The 21,701-nt window shown below is 46.2% G+C and overlaps 8 protein-coding genes across 8 annotated transcripts; 5 read left to right on the top strand and 3 right to left on the bottom strand.

Moving 5' to 3' along the window:
• Positions 1-3,636: 3,636 nt before the first annotated feature.
• ATNIH1004_008010 (uncharacterized protein) lies at positions 3,637-4,914 on the top strand (the record flags this gene model as incomplete). The annotated part of the gene is made up of 1 exon (XM_033572623.1): positions 3,637-4,914. The coding sequence occupies one exon, from the start codon at positions 3,637-3,639 to the stop codon at positions 4,912-4,914; it is 1,278 nt and encodes a 425-aa protein (XP_033425938.1).
• A 1,267-nt stretch (positions 4,915-6,181) lies between these two features.
• On the top strand, positions 6,182-7,627 carry ATNIH1004_008011 (uncharacterized protein; the record flags this gene model as incomplete). Its single annotated transcript, XM_033572624.1, has 3 exons — positions 6,182-6,280; positions 6,332-6,567; positions 6,640-7,627. 3 exons carry the CDS (start codon positions 6,182-6,184, stop codon positions 7,625-7,627), a joined length of 1,323 nt encoding a protein of 440 aa, XP_033425939.1.
• Positions 7,628-9,786: 2,159 nt separating this feature from the next.
• Positions 9,787-10,325, top strand: ATNIH1004_008012 (uncharacterized protein; the record flags this gene model as incomplete). Its single annotated transcript, XM_033572625.1, has 3 exons — positions 9,787-9,878; positions 9,925-10,126; positions 10,176-10,325. 3 exons carry the CDS (start codon positions 9,787-9,789, stop codon positions 10,323-10,325), a joined length of 444 nt encoding a protein of 147 aa, XP_033425940.1.
• A 4,626-nt stretch (positions 10,326-14,951) lies between these two features.
• On the bottom strand, positions 14,952-16,316 carry tpcI (questin oxygenase tpcI; the record flags this gene model as incomplete). The annotated part of the gene is made up of 1 exon (XM_033572626.1): positions 14,952-16,316. One exon carries the CDS (start codon positions 16,314-16,316, stop codon positions 14,952-14,954), a length of 1,365 nt encoding a protein of 454 aa, XP_033425941.1.
• A 407-nt stretch (positions 16,317-16,723) lies between these two features.
• tpcJ (oxidoreductase tpcJ) lies at positions 16,724-18,866 on the bottom strand (the record flags this gene model as incomplete). Its single annotated transcript, XM_033572627.1, has 7 exons — positions 16,724-18,024; positions 18,079-18,096; positions 18,157-18,235; positions 18,302-18,426; positions 18,484-18,531; positions 18,581-18,650; positions 18,705-18,866. 7 exons carry the CDS (start codon positions 18,864-18,866, stop codon positions 16,724-16,726), a joined length of 1,803 nt encoding a protein of 600 aa, XP_033425942.1.
• Positions 18,867-19,130: 264 nt separating this feature from the next.
• tpcK (decarboxylase tpcK) lies at positions 19,131-19,621 on the bottom strand (the record flags this gene model as incomplete). Its single annotated transcript, XM_033572628.1, has 2 exons — positions 19,131-19,197; positions 19,260-19,621. 2 exons carry the CDS (start codon positions 19,619-19,621, stop codon positions 19,131-19,133), a joined length of 429 nt encoding a protein of 142 aa, XP_033425943.1.
• Positions 19,622-19,904: 283 nt separating this feature from the next.
• tpcL (anthrone oxygenase tpcL) lies at positions 19,905-20,461 on the top strand (the record flags this gene model as incomplete). Its single annotated transcript, XM_033572629.1, has 2 exons — positions 19,905-19,971; positions 20,037-20,461. The coding sequence occupies 2 exons, from the start codon at positions 19,905-19,907 to the stop codon at positions 20,459-20,461; spliced, it is 492 nt and encodes a 163-aa protein (XP_033425944.1).
• Positions 20,462-20,742: 281 nt separating this feature from the next.
• tpcM (methyltransferase tpcM) lies at positions 20,743-21,675 on the top strand (the record flags this gene model as incomplete). Its single annotated transcript, XM_033572630.1, has 1 exon — positions 20,743-21,675. One exon carries the CDS (start codon positions 20,743-20,745, stop codon positions 21,673-21,675), a length of 933 nt encoding a protein of 310 aa, XP_033425945.1.
• Positions 21,676-21,701: the final 26 nt, after the last annotated feature.

Consider the following 21,701-nt stretch of genomic DNA (forward strand, 5'->3'; position numbering starts at 1 on the left):
TAGCTGATAGAATAGCTCCCTACGCCCCATTTCCCCCCCTGAGTTCACAACACTTAATAAAGAGGAGGACCATCAAACTGCAGAGTATTCCTCTACTAATCAGCACCTGCGCTGCGTGAATGGTGGGAATATATCAAGCTGGGCTGTACCTTTCAAGCCATCATTATCATCAATACTGCCAGACCTCGGCTGGGTGAGAGCATCTAATTCCGGTAATGGACATGTGTCTCGCATATCTCGCCAATTTAATATAGCTAATACGCTATGTACGACACATTCGCAACTGAGGCCTGCAAAGGCTCCTTTCCGTCCTGAAGAGGATGCCGCTGTTATTTACATATCCGAAGTCCTCCACGAGTCTCCTAAAACAGCCATACAACTTGCATTGGGACGTGGTAAAGCAGCTACTGATGTTAGACGGGATGCATTATATGAATACCAGCCAACCATATCGTGCTTGTCCTGCCGCTGCTTGTGTTCGGCTTTAAGGAATGCACGGTGGCCGTAAGTCACCCATGCATCTATACAACTTTAAATACTAATTGCAAAACAGGTATCAGGGTGCTTGTTGGAAAACCACTTCTAAGAACAGCCATGGAAGAATAGGGACTATAATTCCTCCACCCCGGCGAGTCCAGCAGGGGGGATGCCATGGTTTTACCCGTGGTCATGAAGGCTCTGGCCAATGATATCAAGTTATTTGCAAATCTGGTCCTTGGTGGGGTCACTGTCCAATTAAGCTGCAAAAAGTTTGTTATCTCTAAAGGAACTTTCCTTGTGATTGCACCTCAGGAGCTGAGCATTATAGGCACTTGGCACCTTAACATGTATATACAGAGTCAAGACAGATTTTTTTCTCTTGGTTTTGATATCGCATGTTGTGAAATCCTGGATCCTGTCTAGCTATTATTGATGTGACTCAGGGGGGATGAAGGCAGTAGGCTCATCGAACAGCTGCACGCAACCAGTTGCCTAATATAGGGAACGATATATTGATATGCTAGACCACGGTAATTACCATACTTGCTTGAATGGTTGACTCGCGCCTCTCTAGAACATGTACAGGAAAAGAGGTTGTTCTCCACGGTGTGAACCCCGCATATTAGGCAGCCAACTAAGATGCGGATCATTACTTTATCATATTCGTTCTCAAGCGTTTTGTACCGATATGGCAACCGTAAAAGCTGACCCGGTTTTTGCCTTACCACCACAAGAGAAAAGGGCGTGGGTGTGAGTCATTTTAAGGATGTTTTTGTCTGAAAAATTCCCGTTACAGCCGAGCAGTCTTGGCATCCGTGATAGGTAGCAATTTTACCCACGTTTCCCCAGCAGTTGGTTGTCAGCTGGACTAGTCCGTATTAACTTACGTCTGTGTTTGGCCCCATCTATGGCCCGGAGCGCCCTTTTTGTTCAACGTGTTAAGATGCTAATTGGTTAGTTGGCGTTATCCAATCGGTTAGTGGTACTGCATCTCCAGATAGCCTAGCATCACCCAGTGTACTAATTAAGCATGAATGACATTATGATCTGCCCCACTTCACTTCCCTCCGTTTTTATCATGGGTGCATGTGTCCTGACATCTTTCGGGTTCCCCAGCCCAGCTGGCTCGCACTTAGCACCGATAAATCAATAAATCGAGTTTGCAACTAGGTATTTCATACATCCATCTTTCCGCAGCGCAGGTGTCGGATCCCTTTTGTGCTCCAAACAACAGACACATTCTGTTGCTATTACGACAAGAGAAAGAGAGAGAGAGAGAGAGAAGATGTCAAAATCAGGTCTCATATCTGAGAGGCTATCTGGTAGCTGTCTTTGTGCATCCATTAAGTACGAGATCACATTCAACAAAGACTACAAGTGGCCACCACCGGTGAGCATCTACTACGAATCCAGTTATAGGGAATTCCGGAAAGACTTAAGATAAAGCAGTCGGCAACGTGCCAATGTACGATGTGTCGCAAATGGACCGCCAGCCTCTTAACCCAGTTCATCGTCCTTGCCCCCGAACAAATCACCCCACCGTTGTCGTCTTTCCCAACATACCAGGAGTACTCATCTTCTCCACGTCGGCATCGTGGTTTCTGCAGAAACTGTGGCAGTCCATTAATATGGCGGTCTGATGACAAAACTGATACCTTAGATCTGTATCTTGGAACTTTAGACGAACGATGGCTAGTTGGTGAGAGGGTTAAGGGCTCAGAGAGAGAAACACCATATGGGACAACCATGAAGAGGAAGGGTGCTGTTGGGAAGGAGCTTGGTACACCGTCAGAATTTCAGTTTTATTATGAGAATGCGATACCTGGAGTTACCAACATGCTTCTAGGCGGGCAAAGATATCTAACAGAGAATGCCAACGGTGTATTGGATTTGGATCATAAGTCTGACAATATTTCTACTTAACGTTAAAAGGTATGCGTATTATGCACTTGGCTTGGGGTTATCAGCTATACTGACATTCATTCTCTGACCGGTTTCTCTTCGTTGAGTGTTGACTGGTACCGATGACAACTTTGTCTGTAGATAGTTGACTCATATGTGTCGTTTTACAGAGGGGACTTATACACAGGTGGTTGAAATCTTCTCTTTGCTGATAAATTCATGATGTTTTCTCTCTTTTCATCTTCTTTGTTTTAGACGAGTTTACGTGGTTATCTGCTTTTGTTACGTTTGCGTTTTCAGCACCAGTTAACCATGGAACAAAAGAAGCGGGGGACCAACACCCACCAATATTTCCCGCCTAAATCTACCCTGAAGATGGAAGCAGCTAATTCCGGGGGATTTAATTTATTAATATAAAAAGGATGCCGATTTGCCCGCCTAAAACTCTTCCTGTTCTATGATGACCTAGCTAGCGCACACATACAAAAAGTGGAAAATTCTTAAATAGGCACCCCTAAGCAGACGCTTATATGTGGTTGAAAATCTTATACAAAAAGGGAGCATCCGGATCGAGAAGCTCGTAATCGAACCACAAAGCAGGAACAGCCACCGCATTATTAGGGCTTTCGTTCCCAGATGTCCTTCTTGACATAATAATTGGACATTCGGGATAATTTACCAGGAGTAATATATCCCAATCCGGGTAGGATTTGATCATGACACTAAATAATGTCTTAGGTAAACTGTCCATGGTTTTGTATGAATATTACTTCAAGAAGAAGACGCCTGCAGCCCTGCACTTGATTACACCTAGTCTGAGTCCACTATTCAGCATCCAGGTACTCTTTGAACGAGTTCCGATATCTGTGCAGGTCCTCTGTTGTCAACATGCGTAAGTATGGACATCCAATATGTAAATGCGGACATATTGGTAGGCAGTGCACAGGATACGAGATGTGCGGGTCAAGTAAGCCAGCAGTTAATTGCGTGAGGAATCTAAGGTGGACCCTGTGTTGACCCTCACTATCGGATTTGACAATTTCTGCAAAAGAAGTTCACATAGAACCGTAATCGTCTCACTGTAATATTTTCTAAGGTTAGTTATCTATTATATTTCCTGGACTTACCAATTATTAGACGTGTATGTAACTGAAGTCCGAAATTCTGCCATCTGAGCTGATTAAAAAAAGAAAATCCAGAAAAATCCAGCAAAGAAAAGACAAATAACACTTCTAAGTTGGATTTCTAGCACCAATGCTAGATACTCGCACCAATCCCTTTCTCTTTTTCACCAACGTCGTCTTAGACCAGGCCTTATATTGGATCTGTTTTCTCCCCGTTATTGTTTTTCTTCTCCATCAGTTGCACTGTCGCACTCCAACAGTCCCAAAAGGATGTCGCAGGCTAGGTCTTCCCTTGCACCAAAGCAACCTCAAGGATGAGTACAAGCATAAATACAGTCAAAAGACTCCCAATATTTACACAGATGAAAACGGGCATTACCCATATCGGATAAAAGCTTTGTTCACGTATCCTATAAAAAGTTGCTCCGCCATTGAGCTAGACACTGCCGACGTGGTCCCGGCCGGATTCATGTATGACCGACAATTCTGTTTCGCAGAGTACATCACCCCCAAATCCAGCAAAACCTTAGGTGGAAAAAGTCAACCGCAGTGGACACTGAGGACCCTCCGCGATGGCGAGTTTAGCAGAATGGTGCTTATCCGGCCTGAGATCTGGATTCCCGACCCGACATCCAGAGAATACAGATCAGATCTGGACGAGGTCAAGTCGGAAGGTGTGATGATTATTTTCTACCCTCGCATTATAACTGACTCGGTTTTCGCTTCCTATTTTGCCAAGTTAGGCATCAGACTAGGATTGCTGTCCAGAGAGTTATCGTTCCGGGTCCCTCTCACTCCCTCATCAGACTCTATATCCAGCTATCCTCTAACACCAGTCAAGATCTTTTCAGCTTGCCCCATGGCTTACGACTATGGCCAGCATATTCCGCAAGCACTACGAGGATTTCTCTGTGCTAGTAATTCGGCCCGTGGCCCTATAACATTATTTCGAGAATGCCCATCTTACCGTCGGGAAGTTTTCCGCTGTGCACCACGCAAAGAGAAACTTGGATTCCAGCCTGTAACACGCTTTGCAGATGTTTACCCCATTAATCTCATGAACCTAGCCAGTGTACATGACGTCGCTTCACGATGTGTAGCGTCCATCTCGCGTCTTAGCATTCGTCGCTTCCGAGCCAATATCATAATTCAAGGACCATCCGCGTTTGTTGAAGATAGCTGGAAACGGATCCGCATTCAACCACAGCATGGCAACGATTGTGATGGCATTGAAATCTACACCGTTTCTCGAACTATGAGATGCAAACTCCCCAATGTGGATCCGGACACGGGTATTCGACATCCTACTGAGCCTGACCGGACGTTAAGGTCGTACCGGAGAATTGATCAGGGAGACCCAACGAACGCATGTTTAGGAATGCAGCTTGTTCCTACTGTCAGAGGTTAGTATTCTCTGTCTTTATATTTAAGTTTATATATTTAGCCTCTGTATTTTTTGAACCTCTTGCGCAAGGTATACTAATTTCCGTAGAATTTTTAATTCGAGTTGGGGATTCTGTTTCGGTGGTGGAGACGGGTGATCACTCATATCTTAAAAGTTGATGACCACTTAAGAAGATGAGTTCTGCAGGAAGATTACTGTTCACTGTTTACTTATGTCAATCTCGGGGGCGTGTCTAAGTTCACATTCATTAAGTTACCCTTACTCAGCTTTAATGCCACCGGTCCCTCTACAACCTAAGTATTGGTTATTCAAAGTCAAAATCGAGCCTGGAGAGTCGTAGCTATAACGTATGTGATCACCTGACGCCCGGTCCCACCTGACGCCCATTTTCGAACTCAACGACAACCATGATGAAGCCATAGCGCCACATACAATTAATATTATGTAACGATCTTTTGGTGTAATAGAACTTATAGTAAAAAGAAGCTGTATAATTTTAATTGTCCTGAAACCGTTGTGGTAGCCGAATTTGTCTTCCTCAATGGTTTACTGTAGCAGATGCTTCAGACCACATAGGCGCCTGCCCGCGGGGGACGCACATACCACAATATCGAGGTACCCCCCCCTTGGTATGATTTATATAATTCACCGCGTGCAACAATATGCAGAAGAAATGCATCTTTAGCCTCATCTAGGGAGTGGAAGGCCATGTCAACATTTAGTAGATGGCCGCAGTCACCGTGAGAAACTGAGCAAGTGATATGTTGAGGCAAAAGAGAGTTGTATAGTCAATGCGTTGAAATTAGGGGAGCGCGGGAGATATTAAGACTATTACCATAAAAACGATTGAAAACTGCGCACGGGCCTAGGGTAACGAGGGAGAGATTAGACGCTTTTAGATTAGCAATATAAAAATAGCAGTATAGCAGGATATAGGAATACATATATTACTATAAAGACTCGGAACTACTATTTTATTATTACTGATAGTATTAATGTATTTGGTGTTTCTGGCAAGAACGGTGATGGTGGTCGATATGTTTGTTTGTCTTCAACTACAAGATCCCTGACGATCGTCAACATCCTTCCTGGTTCGTCAATGACGCCATCACGTCATATGTCACGACAATTGCCTCACTAATTCACCTTTACTCCGCCGCAATTTTCTTACTGACCAAGTTCCTCGGTTTGACGTAGTAGCTATATGTATATATAAGCCCTCATCCAATTAGGGATTGACAGCCTGTCATACCCGTCTCAAAAGTACAATATGCGCTTTCTTGTGTCCAGCATCAGTTTTCTGGCCTTACTCACCCCCGCAATATCCTCGAATCCCACTGCGGTCGAAGCAACCAAATTCTCCCTGATCGTATGTACAAAGCTCTTGCAGTATAGTTACAGACTCTTATTTATTGTATAGTATGGCTATCCTCTGCTGCCATTTACCCAATGGGCCGTCCCTATCGTCTCCAGTCACTATGGAACCAATAGCTTCAAGCACAACCGACAGCTGTCCACAGCAGCCGACCAGGCCGTCGTGCGTCCCAATGTTGATACGCTTTACTCGCAGGCCATTCTAGATCTATCCGCGAATGATTTGGTTATTGAGATTCCGCTAATAACGCACCGTTACTGGGTGTTTCCATTCTACGATGCGTGAGTGCCTGACCCATCTTAAATAATATGCTATATCAGTGTGGCTAAGAAAACATATCTGAAACCCCAAAGCTACGGCAATAACTACGCCAATCTGGGAAGCTCCCATCACAATATTCCAGGAAGATATCGAATTCGCTTTGCGAACAGCGCTACAGAGAAGCCAGGAGTTTATCTATGCAATCAGGGAGCAAAGAATAACAGTCTCTCTAACGATACATGCGCTGGATATCGGGGATTCATCAACTCTCCCACACCATATGGAGGCATTGTCGGTCGAATATTAGTCAAGGACAACGGCTCAGATATCCAGCACGTCTACGCAATCCAGAACCAGACAACCTTGTACCCAGTTACACGGTGGAACCCTGATCATAGTTTCAAGGTACCGAAGTTGACCACGGAATTTCTCAATGGTTCTCTTTCCAGCGATATCCCCACGAGGATTATGCAATTAACTGCACGCATTGCGCCCTTCAATCCGGCCAGAAACTTCACAGACCAGCCGCGCGTGCAGCGCATGCTCCGAGAAGCCGGTATCCACAAAGGCCAGTACACTCCGACAGTTGGAAACTTGACTCTCTTGGCGCAAAAAGCCCTAGCCGACGTCAAAGCAAATGCAGCCCAGCCAGGACATATGGGCAACCTTAAGAACAACTGGCATGCGCTCAATCCCTCCGACCAGGGCGATTACAACATGGACTACAAAATGCGATCCTTCGTGGCGTCCACAGGCTATCTAGCATTGGTGGCTACCGAGGTTCTGTACCCTTTTTACGGGGATGGGAGCAATTTCAGCATGGAGCCCAAACAGGCATATATCATCACCTTCAACAACAAGCCCCCTCAAACAGAATTCGGGTTTTGGAGTCTCACAGCCTACAATGCCCGGCAGTTTCTAGTACCGAACCCTCTAAATCGATATGCGGTCGGAGATCGTTCTAATCTGACCTATGCGGATGGCTCTCTGGTTTATGGTAGTGGCTCAAAAAACGAAAGTTTTCAAATTCTCGTACAGTCTGCAAACATCCCACCGCCACAGAACTGGACGGCAAAGTAAGCTTCTTCACCTAGAGATTTGAGGGTATACTAACAGTTATTATTTATAGCTGGCTTCCTGTTCCTGCCCATGGTTCGTTTTCAATCACGCGTGAGTTTAAAGCTTTTTTCTGTGATACAATTTCCATTAATAGCACTAATTTATGTCCGAACGACAGTCCGATTTTACAGTCCAACTGAAGCTCTGACTCATGGTCAATGGGCATTTCCTGTGTTGGAGAGACACCACGCGATCGCAGATAATTAATTCGCCTAGCTACCGCGCCTAGGAACTTTTAAAAGTTATGGATGAAATTTGTTAGGCAGGGCAGTTATGCAACACTTGCATTACACAATCTCACGGGAAAAAATAGATCAAGTACCATCAGCAGGATCTGACATGGTTGCTACTAGGAGCCATAGCGCAGCCTTCTGTCAGTTTAAATTATGACTACTATATGCTGGACATGTTGTCTTTCCTTAGGAAGGTTAAATGCATTGGTAATTTATAAGGTACTAGAGAAATATTGCCTGTTTTTTTTTTTTTTTCATTATATTTTTTATGTTTTAAAACCCTCCCGTATCTAAAGTTTATGCTGTCTCGGTGGCTTAGAAGAGTAGAGACTGAGGTTTTTCTTGTTGCTCGTTGCTCTTTCTCAAACACCACCAGTCCATAAACAGCCATCTGAGCGCCTCGTACACTATAATTCATAGTAGCGAAGGTCACATCTGGTATTTCAACAAATTGGCCGACAACGGCAAGGTTAGATATAGCCTTTCCTATCACCTTTGGACGATCTTTGTGATTCCGAGATAATAACGGTGGTGTTAAGCGAGGCATTACATGTGGGACAACCAGGAAATGGTTCAGAATTGTCTCCAAATAATTGTACCAAGATGTTATAGTAACTCGACCATTATCTAACATCCGGAGCATTCAAGCATTGGCTCTGTTACAAAGCTTCATGCGCGCAAGAGAAGAGTCCTAACTTCAGATGATTCGTATGTTGGTAGATGCTTGAGCTACAGATAGAACTGAGGTATAAAAAAGCTGACCAGTTGCTGCCTAGAAGTATAATGGAAGCTACTGTACTTGGGTACACCTTGATGAGTTTGCCGAAGAGGACACCTTGGCGAGCCGTGATTGTGAAATATTCTGCTCTAGACTCGCTCACACGGGTGCAGAAGGCATACGGATCGCCGAGACTTGAATATAAACCCAGCCAGAGTGACCAATTTTCACACAGATACTCTTCTGTTGGTAGCAACCCTGAAGATGTCGGGATCTGTATCAGTACCCTGTGCAGACCCCGACACAGGAGAGTCAACCCAAGCGTTAGATAATTATGTCATGAGTTCCAATATTTACAGTTCCCTCTAATCAATTCTGAACTATTTGAAGGGCCGAAACTCTTTGATTGCCATGCTTATTATTGTTAGAATAAGCTAGTTCTAGTTTGGGACATCATGTGAGATAATATAGCATGTACCATGCCTATACCATAGCCTATACTACTATACCCCTAAAAGAAGGGAGAGAGGCACATCATCCTTCTGAAGATAATCAATTCAGACCTCCTAATCAGAATCCCATAAAACCTCACAATTATCTATCGTTACTGTTGTGACTTGTTATTGAAGTTGAAATCTACAACCTATTCTGAAGAAGGCTAGTGATCGGCACAATGATCTGCTCATGTGCGTTATATCTGCAGCGATTCGGTATCTCATAATTAGTATATGACTGGAAGCAGTCATGGAAGGACCTGCGCTGACATCGACGAAATTCAACAACGCAATGCCAAGGCAAAAAGCCGAAACTTTCCGTTCATATCAGTAACAGATTAAATATCTCCTGGAGTGATATTCTGCTTGCCCTTGGATAAATGGGGAGGGTGTGATAAGAAGAACTGTCTAACTTGAATAGGCCAGACTAAGGCTACAGCAAATGATTTTTCCAAGCTTCTGTACAGGGTAACATTATACCGAAAACGGACAGATAGGGTTTTGTTAGACATCAAGTCACAGACATCAAATTGGTTTGGCTTGGCAAAGGAGCGTGGGCCTCACCAGGCGCCGCGTCACATGTGCGGGGTATCCATACGTAAAGCAGCCGAAGCAGAGAACTCGCTATCTCTCACCAAGAGAATGCTCTTCAAGTAAATGTGACGTGCCTTCACAATGGTAGCGCCTCAGATATTTCAGCTGTCAGTGGCATCTGCATTCGATAACCTGGATCGACAACAAAAGCTATATGCTCATTACATGTTTAAGTACGCTAAATCTTACAAGGCTCATTCCCGCACTGACGACTGTCAGAGCAGCATGGAGTGGCTCACGCATCATCTTCCGGCAAGTATCTCCGGAAGCCAATTCCATATTTGATTTTATTATGGCCCTCTATAGAAGCTGCGATGGTGACTGGGAGCACCTCGCTAGGAGGGAGAACCTTGATGTATGTGAGGTGCAGCCGTTTCTTGACTACGCTGTGACATTTCTGTCCAATATGGGGAACTACTATGTGAAACTGAATTGCCTTGTTAATATCTAGTAGGATACTGACTATACAGGGTTCTGGTGACCAAAAGTTTACCCCTGATATTTCTAAAGGCAAGCTTGCAAGGTCTGCTGCCTCTGCTGCCTCACGTGCCGCTACTCTTTGGGAACAGATTAAGGATCCAATGTTTTTGATCCCGCTATTTGGTCTGGGGCTTCCATAACAGCATACTTAGAGTGCTTTATTACCCTGGACTTGAAGGTCACTCATTTCAGGAACATATAGCCTTGGTTTCGAAAGCCATGGACGAGTTATTAATACTGCCGGAAAACACCCGCCTGGAGAAGAAATTTCTCTCTCCAGAGAATAAAGTCATCGAAATTCTTCAAGCATCAATGACGGAAAGTAAATCTATCTGTCATTTAACGAACAATTCCATCCCAAAAGGGAAAATCATTCGTCTAACGAGTGAGGATAACGATGAGCTGGCTTGTATTAACACATACTTAGAAAAGGCTAGTGAGTATGTTTCCGGCAAGTCGCAATATAATATGTTACAGAAAATCCAAGACAGCTTTGTTACCGGCAGCCTTGCTGCGTACAAAGATTCCCAGAGAACTTGGGTGAACGACAAATCCCCACCAGTCAAAACAGTGATCGGGTTCGTTGAACCCTACCGGGACACATTGGGCATTCGATCTGAATTTGAGGGAATCGTGTGTATACTTGATAATGGTAAAACGAAAATACTAAAGGAATTGTCAAAGATGGCAGACAAGCTCGTTTGCAAACTTGCTTGGGTAAATGGTGACAGTGGCAGTAATGGGCCATTTGAAAAAGAAAAATTTGAAGTACCAGATTTCTCTAGCGTCCACAGTAAAGATACTCACCCTTTTAGAATCTGTTTGGTTAGCTCACTCTGTTTGGTTAATTCACGCAAGGTCTCGCTTATTGTTCAAGTATAATCTTCCCGGAGATAAATCTTCCAAACGTGAGTTGCCCATGGTTTAATTGGCGTTGCAGATAGGAATAAGACTAAAAGGTGGCAGTACAATAATATCCGTTGAGACAGGATACAAAAACATCATTTTCTCCAATCATATGGTAGCAGAAAGTCATCGAGTAAGAGGCCTATATTTGGTTGACGACTTAGAACGAGAGACGTTTAAGAAGCACCGTTTTCCCGCTTATTACATCTGGGTTGTCCTACATGAAATTCTAGGCCACGGAACAGGAAGGTTTCTTACGGAGTCTGCTCCAGGTAAATTTAATTTCGATCCGGATTGTCCACCATTGAATCCAATTACCAGCGAACCGATCAAAACCTGGTACCGGCCTGGCCAGACATGGACCGGGGTGTTTGGAGATCTTTCGACTACTGTAGGAAATATTACAAGAATATTACAAGCCATTCGCGCAACAGTAGGGTAGATTGGCTTAATAAATCTCTATTATTTAAAATATTAACCTTTGAGTCGCATGAACATAGTCAGACAGATATTATTTTATTTTATTCTGTTATGTGGCATCCTTTTAAGTTGGCTTTTAGCGGCAGAATAAAGCATTAATGTTAGCTGTAAAAGTGTTGGGCTGTTACTAGATATTATTACCTTAATTAGAGAAACATCTCCTTTATCCTCAGGGAGCTGTTACTTTACCTACTCATTTACGTTAATACCTTTACATCACCTACCATTTTACATTAATCCCTTTACATTACCTATCATTTTATGTTAATCCTTCTACGTTAAGTACTCTTGTACATTAACCCTTCTACGTTACCTAATGTTTTACATTTATCCTTCTATGTTACCTATTTATTTAGAAGATGATAATGCCAGCGTAGGTGTGTTATTAACCATACCACACTTGACTAATTATTAAGGAACTGACTGATAAAACATTATTAGCACCTGATTTTAAAAAGTAACTTGTTAAATACCCTTCGTTCGGTCTGCAATTTATCTCATATTTTTTTTTTCTTCACCCATTCCATCCATTCAATTTAATGGAAGAAGATTGGGACCGAGGACTGGTACCATGATCACCACTCTTTCTGAAAATGTGGCCTCTGAACGGTGAATTATGGCGCCCGGAAATGCAGCTTTGTTATTTTGCGCATATGTAGGATTTCTCAGCTTTTTCCAATATAAAACCCAATATGCTCCTCGGTCAGTTCGACTCCAATTATTCGAAACAAAAGGTAATATATTTGACACATAGATGACCATGCTGCATACCAGAAGGGGTGTGCCGTAACAACCTAAGGATTTGAGGTCAAGAAGGAAGTCAATTCGCCAGAAGCGAGATCGTCGCAGAACCAGTCTGGTAAAGAAATCACCCGAGTATAGCCGGATGTGCGGCGCCGATGTTTGTTTAGTTATACGTATCAGGGAGACAGGCAGAGTTTATATATCTTCCGCGGATGCTTCAGGATTTTGGGAATTCGTAGGGTTACAATTGGTATACCTCCCAGACATGCATATGTGCTCCAGTGGCTGATTCCTCAGGACTCCTATTATCCAACCCCAAGCCAGATAACTGATAAGGACGCCATCAGTTTACAAGACCAAGACTTGTTTGCGGATCAACAGACGAGGAAGGTAGTCCTTAGGCCACAATTCTCAGACCTTTGTGTTTGGTTAGGGGTAATAGCTCAGATGCGGACAATCGACATCCGAGAGCTCCAGGCTTTAAACCAACAGAGGCTTTATGTACGATTTCCGCGACTTAAACAGCGAGAAGTAAATGTCAACGATCGTCGATTAGTTTCTGCTCTCGGATTCGATTTTTATCCTTCACAATTGGAGCACACAGCGGCACGCTAAATTTTAAGATGCACCTGGTGATAATATAGCATTCCGCGGATAAGTAGGGGAGCCCGCAAATAAAGGATACAAATTTATGTGCTTCAAAAGTAATAGCACAATATCACCTCTTTTTCCACCGAATCTCTAATAGAATATGAAGTAAAAAAGACTCATATCCTTGGGGAGAGCAATCTGGACCTCCAACTGAACCGGCACTCCCGCCGGTCGTGGGTTAATCGTACTCCGACCTCAGGTTAAAGAATTATCCAGTATGCCAGAGATTCGTCCAATACCTGCTTCTCAGTTGCCTGGTATGAATAAGTGAGAAATGGACTTTTTAGAGTCCTTTTTTCAGACGCCTGGCCGACTCCTAACACCTGCGCAGGTTAGAGTGTTATCTCCTGATGTTACTTCAAGCCCTCAGCTGCGGCCTATAGTTTTTAACAACCCTGATTCTTCGAAAGCCTCTAGGGCAGCTACAGGGCGACAGATATCAAGGCTAATCAGGCCTCGAAGATCAATTATGCTCGCATACGCAAGAGAATCTTTATTAACAAATTTCTTTAATGCAACGTCTACACATGATCTAGCAAGGCTGTAATTCTCTCTCTCGTAGAGGTACCTGTATTTGATTAACAATGTCTTGTTTATGTAGTGACAATCAAACATAGCAAGAACAGAGAAGCAGGAGCTCCGCAAAAGATGGTTCTCACTTTCAAAGTTCTGAAATCCTCACTTTGCTTCACGATACTTTCAATATGCGGCAAACTTCTCTCGCAATAGGTCCAGGTGCCAACTTGATGGCCAACATCAGCACTGCACGTAACTGGCGAATTTGCCGGGAGAAGAGCTACTGCAAGCGAAAACATATTTTCTCGCTCTTCAACACTCATTCGACGGATGACCGCCCGTTGGACGAGCTAATGCATAGATATGATCCCATTCTCTCTTGAATTGTTAATAAGAGCACCTTGAAGCAGCACCTCTTGAGCGTCCAGGAAGCTACCTTTAGGTTAGTCGCCATGCGCCTGTAGAACTTGGAGTAGTGCCTACTCTATTTCGTCCACGAGGAAAACCAAAGCGGGATAATTCACATGAAGAGCACTGTCCCTTAAGAGTGCTTCATGTTATAGTTAGGATCTAAAAATGAGAGAATCATGTGGAGTACATTAGTGCTTCCGGAAGGTTTACTGAGAGCCATGTCCCAGACGTTCGCGAGTGTGCGCCTATAATTTATGCTGATCGTCCTCCTAGAATCCACACTAGACGAGTTTCGGTTGTATAAGGGCAGAAACTGTTTCAGAGGTATTTTTCTTTGGGCAATGAGTCCACCGACCTGGTTTAGCACCAGAGGAAGCCTACCCAACGTATCAGTACTAGCTTTTGCTTCTTCTTGTTAGACGTTAACTCTATATGTAGTCCAGATGTTAAGTAACGCTGCTGACTCAGTATCTGTGTCAAATGGCATAACTTGGAATTCACACGAAGCGAGAACGAAAGCTGCAGTTGAGTCGTGGCTGGTTATTAGTATGGACCCGTCAGAGCCTATGGGCCAGCCGTGTCTCACATCGTTCAAGTTGTCAGCATTATCATATATGAGAAGCCAACAGTTCCCTAATCAGATATATTATTAGCTCACCCTGTATAATGGCAACAGACGGTTTGATCCATCCCACTTGTAGAAGACAGCCAATTTTTTACTTCCAACATGACCGCATTCGTTTCTATATCTGATTTGGTTAAGCCCTGTGTCTTTACAATCTCCCAAAATCTCTGTCCTATCGTTACCACATTATCGGCTGATATCCAAAAATGGCATCATATTTCTCACGAGAAGGGTTGACATATTTCAGCGCTAATTGCGTCTCAATCTAAAAAGTTAGGACCGGGACCGAACTGTTAAGAGGCCTAGGCTTCCTCCTCCTCTCACTATACTTTAGCTTAATTTTGTCCTTCGCTACGTTCATAGACTGTGTGAGCACTTCGGTCCCAGCACGAATGTATCCAAATCAAACATAATGCTATACTAAAGATAACTGCTACGCCTCTCTCGATAGTACAATGCTCCAATTCTCTTCGAATCCTATGCCCCAGATCCACTTCCGCTCAATCGGTCGGTCGACGGTACTGTCGTATGCTAGCTGTGCAATCTTCAGCCAGATTTCCTCTTTAATCGGAAAGCTCCCATTTTCGTCGCCTTCCTCAAATGGTCTCGAGACCTCTTCTCCATGCTTCAACCCTCGCACAAACTTCGCCAGGTGCCCATCATCATGGACCATCGTCACAGCTGTATAGAGATCCCTCCAGTCGATATCAGCAGAGGGCCCAGGAACGTAATCCAACAAATCCCCAAGACGCAGCTCAACCGCACCACTGGCAGCGTACCACACCAAGTCGGTACGAGCCTTCCACTCAACCAACCGAGCCTTCACCTCAACAGGTATCCACTCCTGCTGCACCAGCACAGACACAGACAGCGCAGCAGTGATAGTATGCAAGTGAAAAAAGTCAATTTTCCGCGGCTTCCCAGGTTGCTGCGCAGCACCCGCTACATAGGCGGCCACGCTAAACATCTCGGCAAGCCGCCGTTGCACGGGTTGAAGACTCCGTCGATCAACCGTAAACTGCGCGGCCAGTGTAGTGATCTCCTCTCTCGTTCGTCCTAGCACGCCCTCACGTACTCTAGAAGGCCCGTCCTTAAAACCACGCGCCGCATCACGCAGGGGTTGAGCCGTCCATATATCCTGGAACAGCTGCACCAGCGGCCTTTCGTTCGCAATATCTGAATTTGGAGATGACGCAAGCGACAGCGCCTCGGCGCGGAAAAGGAACTTCTCAAATCCCATGGAGTCATGCGATGCTGCCTGCGCCAGCGCCTCCGCAACGATCGCGGGCTGATCGAACTCAATTCCCAGTGCGAGGTGGATCACGGGGTGGTAGAGGCCCTCGAAGAGCTGGGCGAACATCGTCTCCGCGACGCCATTGCCGCTGAAAACGTATTCTTGGACGACTGACCTATATCCGTTGGATTCAATCCGCTGGCTGAAGAATGCAAGGAAATTCGCATACTGGTCCAGCTGGCCGATATGCGCCCGGAAGTGGTCCGGGTCACTGAGTTGGTTTATTGTTTCGCTGTTGGCGGCAGGGAGGGGCTGCTGAATGTCATTGCCGTCGTCAAAAGCGCGCTGTAGCTCCGCTGGCCCGCCGCCTAGGGCGAAGGTTGTGAGCACGGAGTGGGCAACGTGGTTGTGGCCTGCTACGGCGCGCCAAAAGATATGGTTCTCGTCATGATTCTTTTGAAGAAGTCGGCTGGCGGTTTCGGTCGAGCCTTGGGGGGCTTTGTTCACTCGCGCGATTGTACTGGAGTGATTTGCCAGGAGGGAGATTTGTGAGGGCGTTGCCATTTTTGTGGGATTTGTCAGTATCTCTTACTGAGGTGATGGCCACGTTATTGCTTGGAAATTAGTGCAATTAGTGCTTGGAATGGGGGCCCGGGATTATGGAACTAGATATCAGTCTTATATCACGACAAGGGCGCCACGTCGGACGGTTGGCGGGAAGCTTGGGTAGGGCTCGGTGGATTTGAAAAAGGAGTCAGCCCATTCAGCCGATTATCAAAGTTAGGCGAAATACAGGGGTTTAATACCTCCCTAGGCAATACGCGTGTAAACATGTCTTCTATTCGATATTTAGAACTGGCATATTCAACCCACCTATTTCTTTAGGTGGTAGTGAGCTTTATAAGACCTTAACTTGCACATACAAGTCGAAACCTATGTAATAGACCATAAAAGCAAATTATAATCTACGTCTAGATCCCCGAGTCCTCCTGTATTGAATTATCAGGGATATTCTTGGATGTATACCAATCGGTCCATGCCTCGCAACGCTCCGAGAACTCCCCCAACACACCCGCCTTCTCCACTAGACCCTTGATCTTCCCAGGCTGCTCAATGAATTGCAGCCCCATTCCTTCCGAAGCATGGAATTGCAAATGGCAGTGTAACAGCCACGCACCGGGGTTATCAATCTGAAACGCAATCCATGCCCAGCCCCCGATATCGACATCGACGACGTCCCGCCGCGGCGGATTCTCGGTACTAGGCTTAACGTCCTCGGTGAACTCGCCCACTCCCTGCGCTAGAATCGCAAAGTCGTGCCCGTGTAAGTGGATCGGGTGTACAGTAGGCGTGAGATTGCGCGGCGTGACGACGTCCTCGACGGAATAGTTGGCCGTGATGAGGAAGTATACCCATTCGCCGGTCTCATAGTCCAGCACGATGGGGACACTCTGCGGCGGGAACTCAGTGTTGATAGTACTATTTTTTTCAGCAGTTAATTTGGCCAGGCTGGGCACTTCCCAGTCGATGTATAGCGCGGTGGTCTTGATGGTCCAGAGGTGCACGCGTGGGTTTGGAATCCAGGGCGATGGAAGCTTGTTGACTTCGCCGACGGTGAGGTAATCTTTGATGTCCATCGTGTTGGCTTTAACACCGACACTCTTCGATACTATTGGGACGAGTAGGCTCGGGTTGGGGTCTGCGCATTCGTAATCCTCGTTTGGTGCTGGTGTATAAGGGTCGGCGGTGTTGTTTGCATCGTATCGAATGATGCCGACTTTGGTGTTGTCTATGACGCCGGCCTCAGCGCAGTACTCTGCGTGGATCCAGAAGTTGGAGCCATGAGTAAAATTAGCGTTTGCTTCAATGATGATGTCGTAGCGCTGTCCCATGCCGATATTCAGCTTGCTTGTGGTGAACGGCTCGATGGGGACGAAATCGGTCGCGACGACTGTGAAATTGTGTCCGTCAATCCAAAAGGAGTAGGTCAGCAGAGTAGCCGTATTGATGAGTCCAAATTTGTATTTAGTGCCCCGCTTAAAGGTGGTTTCGAAATATTCTTGTTTTCCCGTGCAGCGAGTGTCATTTGCCGGATCGCATTCATATACCCCCTTGCCATTGAGCAGTGTCGACTTGGGGAAAGGGGCCAGCTGACCTGCCAGCGAGATCCAGTTCAGTGTAAATGCATCATCGTGATACCAGTCGGTTAGGGTCCATGGGCCCAAATCAATGTCGTAATTCGCACTAGTTGGGCCGTGGATGGAGATCGGTCCTTGGGATTGAGTTAGTTCAAAGGCTAAACAGGTTCATGCATTGGCATCCCTACCATACAATCCATTGGAATCTACCAAAGCTCATGAGTTTGTGAGTAGAGTTCTAGATGGTGAATTTTGGATTGACTCACACTGCAAGCTGAAATGCGAATGGTACCAAGACGTTCCATATTGCGTCGGCCGGAATTCATAGACCTGGGATTCTCCGGGCTAGAAGGGAAAGAGAAATATCAATGGGGTTGACTCTAGGATGCGTCCAAATGCTAAGGATCTTACTCGAATCGGGCATTGTGTGACACCAGGGACACCATCAAGCCAGTTGGTCTCAAACTGACGGAGACCATGCCAGTGCACAGCTGTTCCGTTGTCATTGTTGGTCAAATTGTTACGTATCGTGATGCCTAGATATCACGTTATTAGCATACACTTAGAATGCTCAATGACCAGAGCTAACGTACGAAGCGTGTCACCCCAGTCCGCCTCGATAGTAGGCCCGGGGTATTGTCCTAGAAACTGATCAGTCAAGAGTTGGCGTTCTTGGCTTTATCTGCCCACCATTGAACACTGTTCCCAGTCTCTCGTATCCATCGGGACTGATGGTCTGCTGCGACACGGTGAGATCGTACTAACTAGAATATTAATAATTCAGTTATTAGGATCCCACATAATCGAAACACACCTCGACAAGTTTGCCCTGGGGAACATTCTTCAGGTCGGTATAGTCGGTCTGGATATCGAAACCATCTCGCCAACAATTTCGGCTGCTTGGTGAATTGATGCAGTCTCGAGTCGCAACAGCGAGACCAGACAAGGCAACAACCAGCCAGCGCTTCAGCGACATTTTTCCAGTTCCGTTTGAGGATGTGTTTCAATGCAATCGAATGGAACAATCTTACATTTTATGACTAGCTCGGAAATGAAGGTTCGGGCTATGTTTGCCGACAAGGGCATGCTATATGTCGCTCTCCCACACCGATTCCCGACAGGCTACTATAATTTGATTTTACGTTGGGCTTAGTGAACGTCCCCGCCAGGGGCTCTTAATGCATTGAACTTAGTCACTGGGTGAAACGCATTAGAAGGCACAAAGATCGCGTGGTTCGCATCAGTTCTTGAACCCATCCACCGCTACCCCGTCTCGGACGAACTCCTCAATCCACCCAATCGTCATCCTACATCGCCCTCCAGATTAGCAAGGATTTTTTTCAGTAGACGATAAAAAAGGCAAACTAACATGCTCCGTTTGGTATCCGCGAAGTTCTCGTGATCCCCAAATAACCGCTCCTTATACCAGGGATCCTGTTTCATGCGCTTATAGTCTTCAATATTCTCAAACACGACCTGGCTGAAGCAGTCAAAGTCGGCCACATTGACCATCTGGGAATCGTAGAGCTGGGTCATGAGCTCGCGTGTGTTGGTAGGGTTGTGGATCATTGTCCACCGTTTGATACCATGCTTGACCATCAGGTCTTTGGTCATCGGCGCCGAAATCTGTGTCATGTGGTGGCGGTAGGCCTCTTCGCTCATACCGGGCTTACGGTAGCCCAAGATGGTGAGACAGAGGTATTTGCTGGGAGGTGTTGATGCACTGGCCATTTAGTATGCTGTGGTTCAATCAGCTGGTGATCAAACTGGCTTTGCGTAAGATGAGTGATGTTATGAAAGCTCTTTATATTCCGGGTGCTGCAGAGTCATAAATAACCATTCGGTTTTTAGTCGGTCGCGCCTATTCTCCCGAGGTATCTACTTGAAGGAAATCCCCGATATTATAGTATATAACATTGGGCTACTCAGATCATCAATTCTTATTTTCATTTGGTTCCCGTAGATCTCAACTATCTAACACCAATATATTCCTCATCTCAACTCACTGAAAACCATGGCACAGAACACTGGTCAGATTGGCATCCAGGCAACTGCCGTCATCTCTGGGTCTTTCTTATCAGGTATGCAGAAACTATCAAAATATCCGTCCGCAAAAAAAAGCCGTATCTAATAAGATAAAACACAGGTGCAATGACGTCCCTTTCGCTCATCACGATCCCGGTAATCTTGGACACAGGCACCCAATCCAAGCAACTGCTAGATCAATTCGTCGCCCTGTACAACTACGGCCACAGGATAATGCCAGCACTCTCAGTAACGACGTGTGCGCTGTACGGCTTTGTCGCAAACAGCAAGCGAGCCGCGGGTGATCCATGGTCGATTTACGGCGTTGCAGCCGCGACAACAATAGCCATGGTGCCGTTTACGTGGATCTTTATGGTGCCGATAAATAATACGCTGTTTGCTCTACATGCTGCTGCATCCGACGCCGCTTTGGAGGAGGTGCGAGGGTTGAGTGTCCAGTGGCAGTGGTTACATGTTGCACGCTCGCTGTTTCCGTTGGCTGGGGCGATTATAGGATGGAAGGCGCTGCGGGCAGCTCTTCGGTAAAGGCGAACTGTAGTGAATTTTCAAAATAGAACTCTCGAAGCCCCCGCCCCCGAGGTCCTATACCTAGCGCGATTGGATGTTACCCGAGTTTAGAGACCAGGTTTTACGAAGCCCTCATGGTCGGGGTATATCACTAGCGATAGTTAATGCCGGGTTATTTCCAGGTCAACCGAGATGACTTAGTTCTGTTCCTTTGTTATTACTACTCCGGAGCATCCAACTCGATTTTGTCGGTAGAACCATCTATTCTACAGCTTCACTTCAGATAAAAGTAAATGAAAATGACAGTCGACACCAACGACCAGATCTTTGCACAGGACGCCGCATTCTGGCAAAACTACAGTAAAGGCCGTCCGCAGCCTCCACCCAGCTTCTTCCAGCGCATCTACGACTACCACCGGCAACAGAACGGCCGCTTTGCTGTTGTGCACGACGTGGGTGCTGGAAACGGAGTCTACTCACGCGTGCTCCGGTCACATTTCCAACACGTTATTGTGTCGGACGTGGTGCCCGACAACGTGCACCAGGCCGAGAAGAGGCTGGGCACGGATGGATACAGCTACCGCGTGGGCAAAATGGAGGATATCAAGGATCTTGCGCCCGGATCTGTGGATCTGGTCCTGGCCCTGAACGCCATCCACTGGGCCGACCAGACCGCCGCCATGGAGACCATTGCGGCCCAACTTACGCCCGGGGGTACCTTTGCTGCTGCGACGTTTGGGGCGGCGCGGTTCAGGGATGCTCGCGTACAGAAAGTGTGGGAGCAGATCAGCGTGGAGGGAGGCCGGCTTCTGCTGAAGACGGCCGAGAACCCCGGGGATACGATCAATGTCATGGCGCGCAGCCAAGATCGCTACAATGTGGCTCCCTTGGACGAGCAACTGTTTCAGCCTGGAGCCCGACGTATCTTCCTGAACATGCAGGGTGGGGGGTTGACGGGCATTTTGCCGCCCGAGAATCGGGAGGATGTCACGGATCCAGACTTCACGGGGCTGAATGATGTCGTGGTGGACGAACGAGACGAGGGTTGGAGGTTTGAGTTGGATCTGCAGGGTTTCGAAGAGCATTTTCGGTCGTTTCCCCATGCTTCTCGAGACCCCGAGGCTTTTGCACCACTGTGGAAGGAGGTGGAGGACCTCGTTCGTAGTGGGAGTCGGCTGGATGGATACTGGCCGGTTGCCATTATTCTGGCGACTCGGAGAGTCGAAACATGAGTTTAGGTTGTTAGCTCAGTCGGCCA

The sequence above is a fragment of the Aspergillus tanneri genome (genome assembly GCF_003426965.1).
Source record: "Aspergillus tanneri strain NIH1004 chromosome Unknown AapTan_7_pilon_pilon_pilon, whole genome shotgun sequence".
Lineage (NCBI taxonomy): Eukaryota > Fungi > Ascomycota > Eurotiomycetes > Eurotiales > Aspergillaceae > Aspergillus > Aspergillus tanneri.